The sequence below is a fragment of the Gouania willdenowi genome, chromosome 8, assembly GCF_900634775.1.
Source record: "Gouania willdenowi chromosome 8, fGouWil2.1, whole genome shotgun sequence".
Lineage (NCBI taxonomy): Eukaryota > Metazoa > Chordata > Actinopteri > Blenniiformes > Gobiesocidae > Gouania > Gouania willdenowi.
This window is the reverse complement of record NC_041051.1, coordinates 10,459,747-10,474,352: the sequence shown is the minus strand read 5'-3', so window position 1 is coordinate 10,474,352 and position 14,606 is coordinate 10,459,747. Positions and strand designations below refer to the sequence as shown.

Genomic DNA, 14,606 nt, shown 5'->3' with positions numbered 1-14,606 from the left:
AATGTAAAAAAAATTTTAAAAATTCTCAAGCTGAAATAACCAGCATTCAATGCTGTTTTGATGTGGTGCATTACATTTAATCTGATTAATCGGCTATGATGTGATGCATTTGATTGTTGTCAGGTCATTTAATTTTTTTCGATTTCACAAAGTCCGTTGATCATTTTACAGCAAAAAAAAAAAAAGAATTTACTCAGTAACGCCTGGGTGTAGAAATGTAACAAATGACTTTACTTTTTTAAAAACGTACTTAACTAGGCTATAAGTAAAATGACTGATTTATAAATATACATAATATATTATATATAATTCATATTCATCTTATTATATTGTATTGCATATTGTAATCCAAAGTGTTCTGAGTGCACAGTGAATCTCTGCTCCTTCCCCTGGCTCTGTAAATGAGCTTTGAATACAGGAGCGTGACCTGGATTCAGCCAATCAGAGATCTTTCTACCAACAAGGCAATCCCATGAGCTGTTTTAAGCAATACTGTTGGCTGCTCGAGCTGCTCGTCAAAAGTTGATATGCGTTCTTGATCTGAGAATAGGGACAGTCCCATGGCTTTATATTCCAGCAGCGGCTTTTGACACAGTGGTTACACGGCAAAGCACGACGAAAAAGAAAGACCGAGGTAGAGAAGCAACAGAATAAAGGCACAAACGTGTTCAGGAGTAACGCTGTCCACAGAGTCGGTGTGTGCAGTGAACTGCGAGCAATCAGCTTTCAGTCAGCGCAGTCTGCCCCGAGTCAGAGAGTTAGAACGGACCAAATAAATAGCTTATTAAAAATCATCTAAAGTGGAAAGAACAAACCCAATTCGTCTGCAGTGTGAATGGAGTGTGTCTGCTCGGATCAGCTGAGATCGGCTGTTTGTGTTTGAGGAGCAGCTGTGGACTCTGAGCCTCTTAAGTTGCTTTTACACCGAACGCGACTGAAGTGACTGAAGCAACTCGATTACATTAAAATCAATGTAAAAGACGCGACCTCAAGTTATCTCCCCTAAAGCGACGTGGCGTGTAATTTGGGCAACGAGGTCACGCTCGACTTCGTCGCTCAAAGTTGAAAAATCTGAACTTTTTAAGCGATAAAGCACCACTATGTGCAAACAACATATCAGGGGCGATGGAAGCTACCGCAGCGTTGGCGTGGCGTTTGGTGTGAACGCACCTTTACCCCTAATTTCCACCGGATACGTCTACGCTGCGTTACGGCTCCAATCCGTTTTTTCTTTGCTGCTCGCTGTCCGGCAATCCCCGCCGCCACGGCGCAGTCTGGTCGGACGAGTGACGTCACGAGATCGAGGAGTTCTCGCAATATTTACTGTACATAATCGTGCTAGAACGCAGTTAAAGGTATGTGTTGTAAACGCAACAACAAACAAATAAACAAGTCAGTGTTCCTGAGTACAAGAAGGTTGGACTGACTGGATTTGTCTCTTCACAATGGGTAAATACAGTTGGCTGTTTATAGCCAAATGATCTTAATTAATTTATTGTTCCTGTTAGATTTTCTATCTGTTCTAGCTGTGACTCTTAGAGACTCTTTTGTTGTTGTCCTAGCCACATTTTTTGACGTTTTGGTGATGTAGGTACTTGAAATATGATCTGAAGTGTTTTATTTTGAAAAGTAACCTGATGTTTTAATGTTGAGTATGTGCTTAACTTCCTGTTTTGCTATATTTGCTCTGTGCTGGGTTGATGCGTCGTGCTACGGCAGAAATAGAAGTCATGCGTATCTTTGCCGGAGGGCTCCGGACTGTCTGAGCTGGGAAGGAGCAGATACACAGCGCATCGGACCCGGTGGAAATGAACACATAGACTAAAGTGAAACCTATCAGCTCCGCTGGCGTGGCGGAGACGTAACGCAGCGGACCCGTGTCCAGTGGAAATTAGGGGTTACTGTCCTCACAGCAGTGATAAAGCAGAGATAAAGTTCCTACATTTGTTACTAGTCTCTATGGAGAAAACAGTTACAAAGAGTTCCACAGTGTGCTCGTGCACACAAGAGTTTTGTTTAGAAAAGGAGGGGGAGCGTGGAGCGCCTCCCCCTCCTTACATACTGCAGCTTTAAATCTCTTCTATACAATTAGCTGAACTGGGATCTCTGTTGAGAAACCGTGTATCTGTGCTATCACTACCATGAATCACACAGGACACAAACCAAAGATCAGCCAGTACCAGCATCCCATGCAAACTAATCAAGAACCCACAACAAGACAGACATGTCCAAATGACAATGATAATTTCGTTTCATCACAGCAGCTTGGTTTTCACGTTCTCCTCGTGTCGCTTTGTGTTCCCCAAAGGCAGGAAAAGATAACACAAGAGCATGGATGGGGGCGGGACCTGCGCTGATAGCCATACAAGGCCCACACTAGCTCTCCTCTCATTGGTTGACCCACATTCCCATCGCTACTCGGAGGCTGTGATTGGCTGAAGATGGTTTGTTTTGCACTTCCTCCTCTGCGTGTTTTTCATAAACAAACCGCATTTTTCTCCGCAACATCAACAAGTCTGCGTGGGACTGCTGCTCGTTTTAATGTGCTTAGTGGAGAATTATTATTATTAATCAATCTATCACATTTGATTAAGACAGAAGAGAGCAAATAGCATCGTCACGACTCGTTTTTCTTTTCTTCCGAGTCGACAACGTGTGGGTCGGCTGGTGTCGTTTCAATCCGCTCAAACTGCGTGATTTCCGGCTATCAGTCGCTGTAGTCCCGCTGTGTGGGCTGTGGAGAGCTCTTGTGTCTGCAGGTGAGTAAAAACAGCCGTTTGCTACAGCTAAAGCTAACTGGTAATGTGTGTGCTATGCTAGACTCATATTGTCAGGCTTTGTGGGGACCTCTAAGGACCAGCACCACATACGTCTCCCAGTCCTGAAACTGGGTTTACTGGGTGTACTGTGTCTGGTGTGTGAGCCATTAAGAAGCACAGGACCAGCCTGGTTAAACGGGGTTAGACCTGTTTGCCAGCTTTGGTTCCTGCTAGTAATACGTGCCATGACAAACATTTATTTGGCCTTCAGTTTGTGCACAGCTACAAAAAGCAAGAGGCAAACTAAACAACCTGCTGGACTTTGATCAGTCATTTTTTATTAAGATTATAATTTTAACACAACTTCTGCATCGCTGTATATCCATGCTTTCGGAATTATGTTCCTGGTAGGTCATTCCATGTCATTTCAATAAATACCCCCCCCCCCCCCCAATAAAAAAAAACAAACTAGTAAAATAATAATAATAATAATAATTAAAAAAAAAAAAAAAACTTGTCATAATTATTAGATAATAAGTCATCTCACAATTATGGCTTAGGTGTGCACGCTCACTTACACAAGCTGTTTTTGAAACACTGACTCACTGGAAACGTGTAGTTTTGTTTTTGTTATTTTTATTTATTTTTTAACAGGGACAGTGTACATTAATATCCATATATAAAATATGCCACAATTAACCAGAATGCCATTGTTCATCTGTAGTCCCTAGACAGAATATTCAAATGTCACCCTTAAAAGAATACAAATTACAGGAAATATACAATAATATTTACAGTCAAAAATGAAACTACATAATAACATACCACACTTCCATTTATATATTAGAGGGAAAAAAGTATTCGATAAGAGACAATCATCAGATATTAAAACATTAAAAAGTCACCAAGAGGCACACGGCATGACTGATTTGAGGCCCCATCCACTCCACACGGAGATGGGTTGTAGTTTAAACCAGGGATTCTCAACTGGTGGGTCGGGACCCAAAAGTGGGTCGCAGACCTGTACTGGGTGGGTCGCGAACAGCTGGTGAAAAATAAACAAATACTTAATGTCTCTCATGATGGACTTGTCTTTTATTTTGAAAAAACCTTTTCTTTTGACAAGCATGCTGTAAGATGCAGGAAAAATATAGAGATTTATATTTTAAATGTATAATATGTATGTGTATGTTTTCAACAGATATTTTTGAAAAACTACCGGTAAATTTAGTTGGTTGAATTCTAAAAAAAAAAAAAAAAAAAAATGGGTTGTGATTTAAAGACCGTGGAAAAATGTGGGTCCTAGGGTGAGAACAGTTGAGGTCAAGTTTTTTTTATAGTTTATGCCTTGCGTCCATACGGCAAAGAGGATTTGGAAGCTGAATACGATAACTTCTGAAAACGGGTCCCAGAGTGGGAAAGTCTGAGAACGCCACTCACTGGGGTAACAACAACAATGACAATAATAACAAATAGGGATGTAAAGATGAATCGTAAGGCAGTTATTAATCGATACTCTGAAAATTGAATCGCAGTACTGTTTTTAAACAGCAGAGGCAGAGCATATATTTATCCTTCTCTTGTTTGAACTACGTCACTCACACGTGACGTGAACATCGGCACCAGCCTATATGCAGACTTAGCAGCTGCTTAGGGCCCCCAACCTGGCAACCCCACTCGCATGTTGCTGGTACTGTTGTGCATTGTGCACATCAAAACTGCAGGGTGCATTTCCAGTAATCTATCCAGCCATGCATTTGTTTGTAATTACAAACTGGCATCCTAGAGAGTGACGTTGGACCTGACCTTGCCACGATTGGTCAGATCATTGTAAGCAAGTAGCGTGGAAGAAAATGCCTGATACAAACAACATGTCGGAGATAATTTATTCGTCCAGAAGTGTAGGCGGCGGGCGGAATTGCCTTCTACTCTTAAACATGTTCATAAATGATTCCTTACCCCTTTAGCACCGAAAGAATATCTGTAATATTACTTGAATATTTATAAAAGTCATGTTTTTCTATTAGCTCTGTCTGATAGAGTAGCATCTCTTCTTCACTGCTAGAATAGCTACATGCCAACCGACCACTGGGTTACCAGCGCCCTCTGCTGGTCCAAACAAATATCTGATGTAAATACAGTACGACTGTTTTTTTTTTTTTTTTAAAGTCCAATTGTTAAGACACAAAATACATTTTCAGTTGCACTTTTAAAAAGAAAAATAACTATTATTCAGTTTTGCATTGTTTACCGTCCACCCAGAATTTAAATTAATAGGCTTCTTCTTCAGTTGTATTATTTTTTTATTTATTTCATTCAGGATTTATTTTTAGTTAAATTGCATTGTTTTGCATAGTTTATCAAGGGATTCTTTTGACAATAAAAGATAATGGAAAATAGTACAGTATTTTATAGTTTTTTTCCGATTAAAATTAAAGGAATATTTTTCAGTCATCATTTGTTTACAGTCTCATTTTGTAAAATAAATCGTGAGAGAAATGTATCGTGAACCCAGTATCGTGAATCGTATCGGGAGTTGAGTGAATCGTTACATCCCTAGCAACAAAGCAGAAGCTCTACCTTGTCACCGGTCCACAAGCAAATCTCCTGTCATGTCCCTGTCTCCATCGCTTTCCTCTTTTTTTCGTATGTCCAGTTTTTTCGTAACACAAGTTTTATGAGCATCCTTCAGGAATTGCAGCACAGCCCTAAACATCATCTGGTGGTTCTCTTCATGACCAAATAAAGAAAAACAATTAAAAACCTGCACTCCTAATCCAGACATGCGTGCAAATAGATGCTGCCTTTCTTTCTGTCTTCTTCCCTGTTTCAATGTATTTTAGTTTAGTCTCCCGTGTAGATGGGGCCTGAGATGAGCCAGTGTTTGAGGTGTGATTTAAACACACCTTCCCCACGAGAATCTAAAAGTGAGCTTTATGAGGGTGATGTGTACTTGTGCATGACAATGCAGTGAAAAAATGTAAATTGTGTTTGTATACATGCTATAGTCAGTTGGGATGTCCCGATACAACTTTTTCACTTCCGGTATGATACCGATATTGCAGCCTTGCGTATCGGTCGATACCGATATTGAGCCGATACGATATCATCACAAATCATTAGGGATGTAACGATTAATCATAAGGCAGTTAAAAATCGATTCATAGGTATCACGGTTGATATCGATTTTCTGAAAATTGGATCGCAGTACTTTTTTTAACCAGCAGAGGGCGCTATCCACAATTGTAGGCGGCGGGTGGAGTCTGCTAATACTTTCTTTCTGGCTGCCTTCTACTCTTAAATATGTTAATAAATGATTCATTGCCCCTTTAACACCGAAAGAATATCTGTAATATTACTTGAATATCTGTAAAAGTCACGTTTTTTTATTAGCTCTGTCTGCTAGCATAGCTTCTCTTCTTCACTGCAAGATATCTGCATGCCAACCGACCACTGGGTTACCAGCGCCCTCTGCTGGTCCAAACAAATATGACGTAAATCGGGTTTTTTTTTTTTAAAGTCCAATTGTTAAGGCACAAAATACATTTTCAGTTGCACTTTTAAAAAGAAAAAGAACTATTATGCAGTTTTGCATTGTTTATTATAGAACCAGAATTTAAATTAATAGGATTCATTTTCATTTGTATTATTCCTTTATTTGTTTCATTCAAGATTTATTTTTAGTTAAATTGCATTGTTTTGAATAGTTTATCAAGGGATTCTTTTGACAATGAAATATAAAAGGAAAATAATACAGTATTTTCTAGTTTTTTTCCCAAAAAGAAAATTTGTCTACTGTCCCATTTTGTAAAATAAATCGTGAGAGAATCGTATTGTGAACCCAGTATCGTGAATCGAATCATATCGGGAGTTGAGTGAATCGTTACATCCCTACAAATCATACACACTTTTATTACTTATTTTGTCGTGTGGAATGTTAGAAAAGGCTTGATCAAGTGATGTTACTCAAACAGAACAATAGTCAGCAACAGTAGGTTACTTTGTTGGAGTGTGAACCACACCTATGGATAGAAGTGTTGGAGCGGAAAATTTTATCTGAGAGCTTATATCGGTGATCTTAGATGCAGTCCGATAAAATTTGATATTCGTTTTCTGGCTGATATCGGACCGATATCACTATCGGATCGGGGCACCTCTAATAGTCAGTCACATCAGTTGACGCACAGTTTCTCTGTCGGTAATTATCCTGGCCGTCCAACATTTTTGGTGAATCCATCTGTAGCCGTGCTGCCTTCCAGACATTTGACGGTCTGTAAAGGTCTATAAACGCTGCCACTTGAGCTTCATCTGTCTTATTTTGTCTCCAGGGGTCGGAGGCTGATTTTAATGTTGTAAGACCGTGGCTCGGGTAATAGAGGGTCGTCTTCTGATTGAGAGGTTGGGGGTTCGATCCCAGTACCTGACCATGTGTCGAAGTGTCCTTGGGCAAGACACTGAACCCTAAGTTGCTCCCAGTGGTCGACTAGCGCCTTGCATGGCAGTCCTGTCCCACTGGTATGTGAATGTGAGAGTGATTGGGTGAATGAGCTGATATGTAAAGCGCGTTGGGATTGCTTCAGTGTGGTTATAAAGCGCTTTATAAATCAAGTCCATTTACCATTTTAAAACAACTACAGTTTCACGATTTGTGAATCTACGTCAAAAGTACTGTTCAGTGATGATACCCAATGTGCCAAGATTTGTCTCAGCCCCTTTCAACTGTAGCTTTGGCACATCACATGGAAGACCATTTATACTTCTTAGACTTAATATCTCATAATTATTACTTAGAGGTTTTGATTTATTATTTAACTTTTCCTTGTTATGTTTATAAAAAAATTTGACTGGCGGGAATGGGCTTTCATACCTCAGTCTCAAACAATTCTGAAATGTTTACCAATGGTTCCTTAATTATTCAATAGGCACATTGTACATTTTTAGTTGGATCAGATGAATACTTTAGATATGGCCGACTTAGTGAGGTGGGTGTGTGTTGATTTTTGTCCATCCTTATTTTTCATCCATTTTCAGCCTCCAAAATCTCAAGAACTCCATAGGAAACTGAAATTTGGCATAATAATACAGCTCCACCTACTCTCTCAGAATATACACAAAGATCTGCTATACATCCCATCTGGTGAACATAACAGCCACTCAAATTTGGAAAAAAGTTTGTCTGGGTTTGGGGCTTGAACATGTTTGGGACTTCAGTAAACAACTTTACATATGCCTCTGGTGTAATTTTATCAGCTTTGAGTTATGTACATAGACTGCTTTCTAAACGAGTTTAGTCAGTCATGATTTTAAAAATGGAGGGTTTTAGTCAAGCCAACACCTCATTATTGGCTTTGACCTTGTCCTTTTCTTTTCTTTTTTTTTTTTTTTCTGTAATAGATTTTAAAGTTTTGTAAAAAAACTGAAAATCATACATTGGAAGATTCTTGATGACAGCCCTAATTTAACGTTCTCCATTCTGATTTATGATGATAGTTTGCAAAACATGCTCTTCTTTTTACTTTTGTTTACATTCTTTGTTTATTCATTACATGTGTTTGGTAAAATTAATGTGAGAACATTTTTTGTTTATGTGTTTTGCCAGTCCAGCTCTTTTAACTTCTTTTTAAGGTTTTTCATTCGGTAACCCAATCGTCTTTTCTATTTTCCATCTAGTTTTTATTTTTATTTCATTTTTGTCATGCTTTAATCACTTGTTTTTACTTTTGGTATGGTGAGGTTGATTGAACGTTAACCAATAGAAGCCTCCTGACTGACCTCAGACTAGCTCGTGTTTTCAGTGATAAGCCTAGATTGCGAAATGTGCAAGTTTGTTGTGACTACTTTTCAAATTTGACTCGTGTGGAATAACAGGATCCACGTGGTCACCAAATTGTTACATTTGAGAAGTCAAAGATACATGTGGAAAATCAATGTGCATTATTTAAAGGTTGAGGAAAACCCAGGGTAAACGAGGAAGAGCTGAAAGCAGATATATTACCAAAGGATGATCTCCATTAAAGAACCTTGTTCTCACTCTCCTCAGCCATGGTGAAGCTGACAAAGGCCAAGACGTTCCAGGCCTACCTGGACTCCTGCCACCGCCGTTACAGCTGCGTGCACTGCCGTGCTCACCTGGCCAACCACGACGATCTAATCTCTAAGGTCAGTGACATGTCACTAGGCTTTTGTTTGGTGTGGATCGTCTCATGCAGCTCACTCATCATGTTGCTGTTGTCTCAAAGATCAGACAACAGGACAAACTGTACAGAGACGCCTTCTGACGGCCTCATGTGATCTATTCAAATATCTCTGTTGTTTTTGTCAGTTTCATGTTATTCATCCACTCATTTTCAACATTTTCTTCTTTTCTTGCAGTCTTTTCAAGGCAGCCAGGGTCGAGCATATCTCTTCAACTCTGTGTAAGTACTTCACTTTTAAGTGACTTCATGGGGAGTGCATGAAAATACCTGATTCTATTGCTGCTTTCCAATTTCATTTGTTCTCTTATTTCTTGAAATACATCAAATTAATTAGTGAGGATGCTGTTTTTTCTAGGTCAATGCTATTGCTAGGTTGCTAGGATGCTAGGATAATGCTATAGCTAGGCGAATGTTAATGCAAGGTTAATGCTAACACTAGATTAATGCTAATGGTAGACTAATGCTAGGTTAATGCTATTGCTAGGTTACTGCTAGTATTAGTTTAATGCTAATGTTGGGTTAATGTTATTGTTAGGTTAATGCTATTGCATTAGTGGTAATGCTAGGCTAATGCTATTGCTAGGCTAATGCTATTGCTAGGCTAATGTTATTGCTAGGCTAATGTTAATGCTAGGTTAGTGCTAATGCTATTGCTAGGCTAATACTAGGTTAGTGCTAATGCTATTGCTAGGCTAATACTAGGTTAGTGCTAATGTTAGGTTACTGTTAACCTTAGGCTAAAGTTAGCTAATGCTAATGCTAGGTTTATGCTAATATTAGGTAATGCTATAGTAATGCTAAGGCTATAGTAATGCTAAGGTTATGATAATGCTAGGTTAATGCTAATGCTAAGCTAATGCAGTGTGACGCGTGCCAGCACCTGCATCCTCACTTGTATTTACTTCAGGAAATGCAAATATTCTAGTTAGTTTTACTTTGGGGTCATTCCGCGTCATTTTAACAAATGGCCCACACACTTTGGTCCCAAAAAATTAAATTTTTTTACCAATTGTCTGTGATTATTCAATTAAACACTGTACATTTTTAGTTTGGTCAGATGGAAACTTTTTGAGATATGGACAATTTAGTGAGGGTTTTCAGCTTCCTATATCTCAGGATATGTTACTAGTAAAGGACAAATAAACAATACATGATTATAAGACAGAGTCAAACTACAATCACCTCATGTAAAGGTTTTTCAATAATCGCGAGTGGTGAAATAACCCAAAGTTGGGGACCAAAATAAAAATGAAGAAGTCATATAAAGAAAAATTGTTTTATATCCCAAGAAAGAGTAACCTTTATACTATAAATTAAAACAGATCTGATTTTTTCTTACATTCCCACATGCAGTTATAGGCCAATGAAAATAGTACAAAAAAAAAGACTGTCACCCAAGAACCAATGCATATATGTGACTAATCATTTGATTTGATCAATTAACATTGATTTGAACAGTCTATGTACATAGCTCAAAGCTCATCTAGTTACAGGGAGCTGAGACATATGCAAAGTTGTTTACTAAAGGCCCAAACATGTTCCAGCCTGAAACTTTTTTCAAATTTTGAAGGGCTGGCATGTCCACCAGATAGGATGTATAGCAGATATTTTTCTATATTCTGAGAGAATTGGTAGAGCTGTATTACTAATTACTATACGAACTTTCAGTTTCCTATGTGCTGTCATTTTTGAGATATTAGAAGCCGAAAATGGAAGAACGCATGAAAATCGACATACCCCCCTCAAGTATTCATCCGTTTAAAACACACATTTTTCAGCGTGCTATTGAATAATCAAGAGAGCAATTGGTTAAAAAAAGTCTTTGACACTGAAGTGCGTGGGATGTCCTGAAAATTTGTTGAGATTGGATTTCAGTTTTTTACATCATAAAAAACACCTTTCACCCTACTTGCCTATCCTTCTCTTTGATGTTGCAGAGTTAGTTATCCCTGCTTTTTTTGCTTACTGTGTTAGGAACAGTCCCTATAAAAACAGGTTCCTAGTAAGGATATTTTTACACAGGCTTCTTTGTCAACACATAATTACATTTGATTGGACCTTAAAATTCCTTTGAGTCACAGCCTCCTCTTGGGTTTGTGGTTCGACTTCTCAGCGAGTCCATTGAGTGTCTCCAGCTGCTAATCAGCAGCTTGTATTAAATACAAACCTCGAGCAGCTCAGTTTAATTATTTGATGAGTATTCTCTATCGTTTATTCTGTTTACAAATGAAGCTCCTTCACTGTTTTAAGCTTCAAAGTTGTATCTCCGTGTGAGGCGAGGAGGGCAGTTCAATTATTAAGAAGCTGTTGGTGCTTCAAAGAGCAACTGTTATCTTACACCACTGAATTCTGCTTTCAGGGTCAACGTGGGCTGCGGTCCTGCAGAGGAGAGGCTTCTGCTCACTGGGCTTCACGCCGTCGCCGACATCTACTGTGAAAACTGTCACACCACACTGGGATGGAAATATGTAAGCCTGTTCACCAGAGGGATGAAATCTCAGCTCATGTTTCATCAGTAATCACTCCCTCAAGGTCTTTGGGTTGTATTTTATGAAGCAAGGGAAACTTTGTTGCTTTAAAATGCTGAAAAAACACACAAAGATTCAAACTTATGTACTGTTAGAAAATTAAATAATTGCCTGCTTTCAAACTGGCTGTTTACCATTCTTTTAAATTATGCATTACAGCCGTAGATGGTGAGAAAATGTAGAACAGAAGTCTTTTTGACTCTTGACATCTAAAGCTTTCAGTACTAACCCTATTTACTCGCTACACTCTTCTGCATAGATGTCAGGTTTGACTAGTTTAAACTGCCAGAAGTCCATCAAAAATCCTTGTATTTTAAATATAAAGGGTACTTATTGTGGAAATTTGTTTAATGCATTGCCAATAAACAAAATATGTGCACCTTTTTATTAAAAAAAAAAAAAAAAAAAAAACAAATTAAAAGGACTTTTAAGAACAATTTTATACCTTGGGGCATAAACTATGGTAGGCTGCCATTTTGATCATGACACACTTTCGTTGATTCCTGTTAGCTGTTGCCAGGCAACAGTGTTCTGTTGGTCTACAGTTTCTGAATAAAGGCGGAGTGTAAAGTTAATGGTTGCTAGAATGGAAAAACCCTGCAGAAACATTTCTTTTGCGTCTCGAAGCCAAATAACGACACTAGGTCGAAGTTATCCAGACGTTGGCTTTATAATATCGGTACGGCACACACGTAAAACAATTCTGTTATGACAAAATTTGGTGCTATGTGAGGCCGCTTTAAGCTGAGCTGCTATGAGAGGGATCTGGGGGCTAAGCTAATGGGCACAAAGCCAAAGTTATATCCGACAGAATTCCCTCACAGAAAGTCCTTCACGATGCAGCTTGTAAACATACTTATGCATATCTTGTCCCATATCTCCGTAGTTTATGCTCCAAGCTATAAAATCGTCCTTAAAAGTCCCTTTAATGTTTTTTTTTTTATAAAAAGGTTCACATATTTTGTTTATTGGTAATACTTTAAACACATTTTTTGTTGTGTACATTTCCACGACAGGTACCCTTTAAAGCTGATATCTGGAGTTTCTGAGAAATCTATGTTTATGTATGATTCTTTTGAAACGCGAAAAAGTACCTAACTAGTCTTTTACTATGGTCTACTGCTGGTGGTCATTCATATACATTAATGTATGTAAGTCCCGCCTTCGTCCTACAGACCCAAATACAAGTAGAAACAATTCCAGAGTGCGTCCAGCCAATAGGCTTCGACTTCCTGTTTTTGAGACTTTCAATCAAAGTGAATGTGGAACTGTGCACGGAAACAAGGCCGTGCATCACAAACGGGTAAATATGATTTTGACTCTTACCTGACCCATAGACATATATCAATGCGACTTAATGCGACCTTGTTATATTCTGCAATGCGCGTGCAGAAAAGTAGAGGCGTGGCTTCTGGTAGCTTGGGAGAGGCAGTAGGAGGAAGTTTAGGGCGGGACAACGAGACGTTTCTCAGAAACTCCGGATATCAGCTTTAATGACCTTTTTCACACAAATGCGCTCACGGTTGCAATACCTCAAAATACCACGTGAGGGCGCACACTCGCGCTCGTCTTTATTGGAACTGACTCGGTTTTAATTTAAACATGTAAGAGAACTCACAGACATGGGTCAAAAATCAACATCAATTCCCTTTTATCAAAAACAGTTTTTCTTACTGGGTAGATGACCAAGTTTTGATTATGTCAGGGTAAAGTTTAGCAGATTAAAATGCACAGATGGCACTTCTTTAAAACCGACTGTGTTTCTTCCTCTGACAGGAGCAAGCCTTTGAGCTGAGTCAGAAGTACAAGGAGGGGAAGTACATCATCGAGCTATCGCACATGATAAAGGACAACGGCTGGGACTGTGAGGGAGAGGGAAAACTGCGGCTTCATTCGTGACTCCCCCCCCCCTCTTCAAAAGTTGCATCATCCCCTCAACCTCAAAGGGTTCCAGTGTAGCTTCTCCTCCATCGCTGTGCCACACATTCACGTTATACAGATTTGCCAAGAATAGCATCCGATGCCGTATCTTTATCTGTTCCTCGTGTTTCTCCAGCGAACCTGACAACACGTTTGTTAATGCTTCTACCCCTGTCACTAGTTATGCTGGGACATGGACTGAGTGAGTGAGTGTGGTTTATGGCTCATTTGTCAGCGGTCAAGAAACAGTAACTGTGTGAGTTGAGGTTAAGTCATCGCTTAAATATCACACACACAAATAGTCAAGTTTTCCTTTTCTGTTTAAATGTTTTAGACCTGAAAAGAGGTTTTTATCAAAAAGTAATGCATGGTTTGAGGGTTCTCAAAACAGTAAGAGGGTGTGTTTTTCCTCTGGCTCCTGGAAGTGGGATTTGTTTTTATATTAAAATCAAAAGCACTTGTTAATTTGTAAATGTTTTCTGCTCATAGATCCCTTCCTGCGTGTGTTGGCATGTATGCTGTGTTTTCTGAGACATTGCTGAGCACCACATTGCACCTTTCCACCGTTGGGATATTTTCTCACTTTTAACGCAGACATGATCAGTCCTTTATGTTTGTGTATACGCTAACACATGGCTTATGTACATTCGCAGGATCCCGTTAGAGCAAAGTGTGATTAAGATCATCTAGCATATTTATGGTGATTTTAATATATGTTTCTTTCAATAAAGGGTTTTTATTTTATGTGCCTCTGCAGTGTTTGTGCCTGGGTGTTGAGTGTTTTAAGTGAAAGCACACAGTGCAATGGACATCTTTCTAATTTAATAATGCTACCGGGGCGGTGTTTAGCTCAGTGGGTAGAGCGCCCGCCCCATGTACAGAGGCCATAGCTCCTCACCTGCAGCGGGTCCAGGTTCGATTCCCGGCCTGGGACCCTTTCCTGCGTGTCATTCCCTACTCTCTCTCACCCCCTTCCTGTCAAGCAACTGTCATATAAAGGCCACTAGAGCCAAAAAAAAATCCTTTAAAAATAAAAAAAAAAAAAATAATGCTACTGTAGATCTAATTATGGGTGCAACTTCCTGTTTACAATAATTGTGGATAATTAATAATAGTAGTACCTTTTGGAAAACATGTTTTCTATTAATTAAAGCACATTTTACTGTAAAACAGGAGCCAAAGTTGATTACAAGTTTATATCT

General features: G+C 39.1%; 1 protein-coding gene across 1 annotated transcript; it reads left to right on the top strand.

Annotated features, from left to right (window-relative positions):
* Positions 1-2,463: 2,463 nt before the first annotated feature.
* ypel3 (yippee-like 3) lies at positions 2,464-14,148 on the top strand. The gene is made up of 5 exons (XM_028456176.1): positions 2,464-2,759; positions 8,800-8,918; positions 9,132-9,175; positions 11,316-11,424; positions 13,261-14,148. Exons 2-5 carry the CDS (start codon positions 8,802-8,804, stop codon positions 13,381-13,383), a joined length of 393 nt encoding a protein of 130 aa, XP_028311977.1. The 5' UTR covers positions 2,464-2,759; positions 8,800-8,801; the 3' UTR covers positions 13,384-14,148.
* Positions 14,149-14,606: the final 458 nt, after the last annotated feature.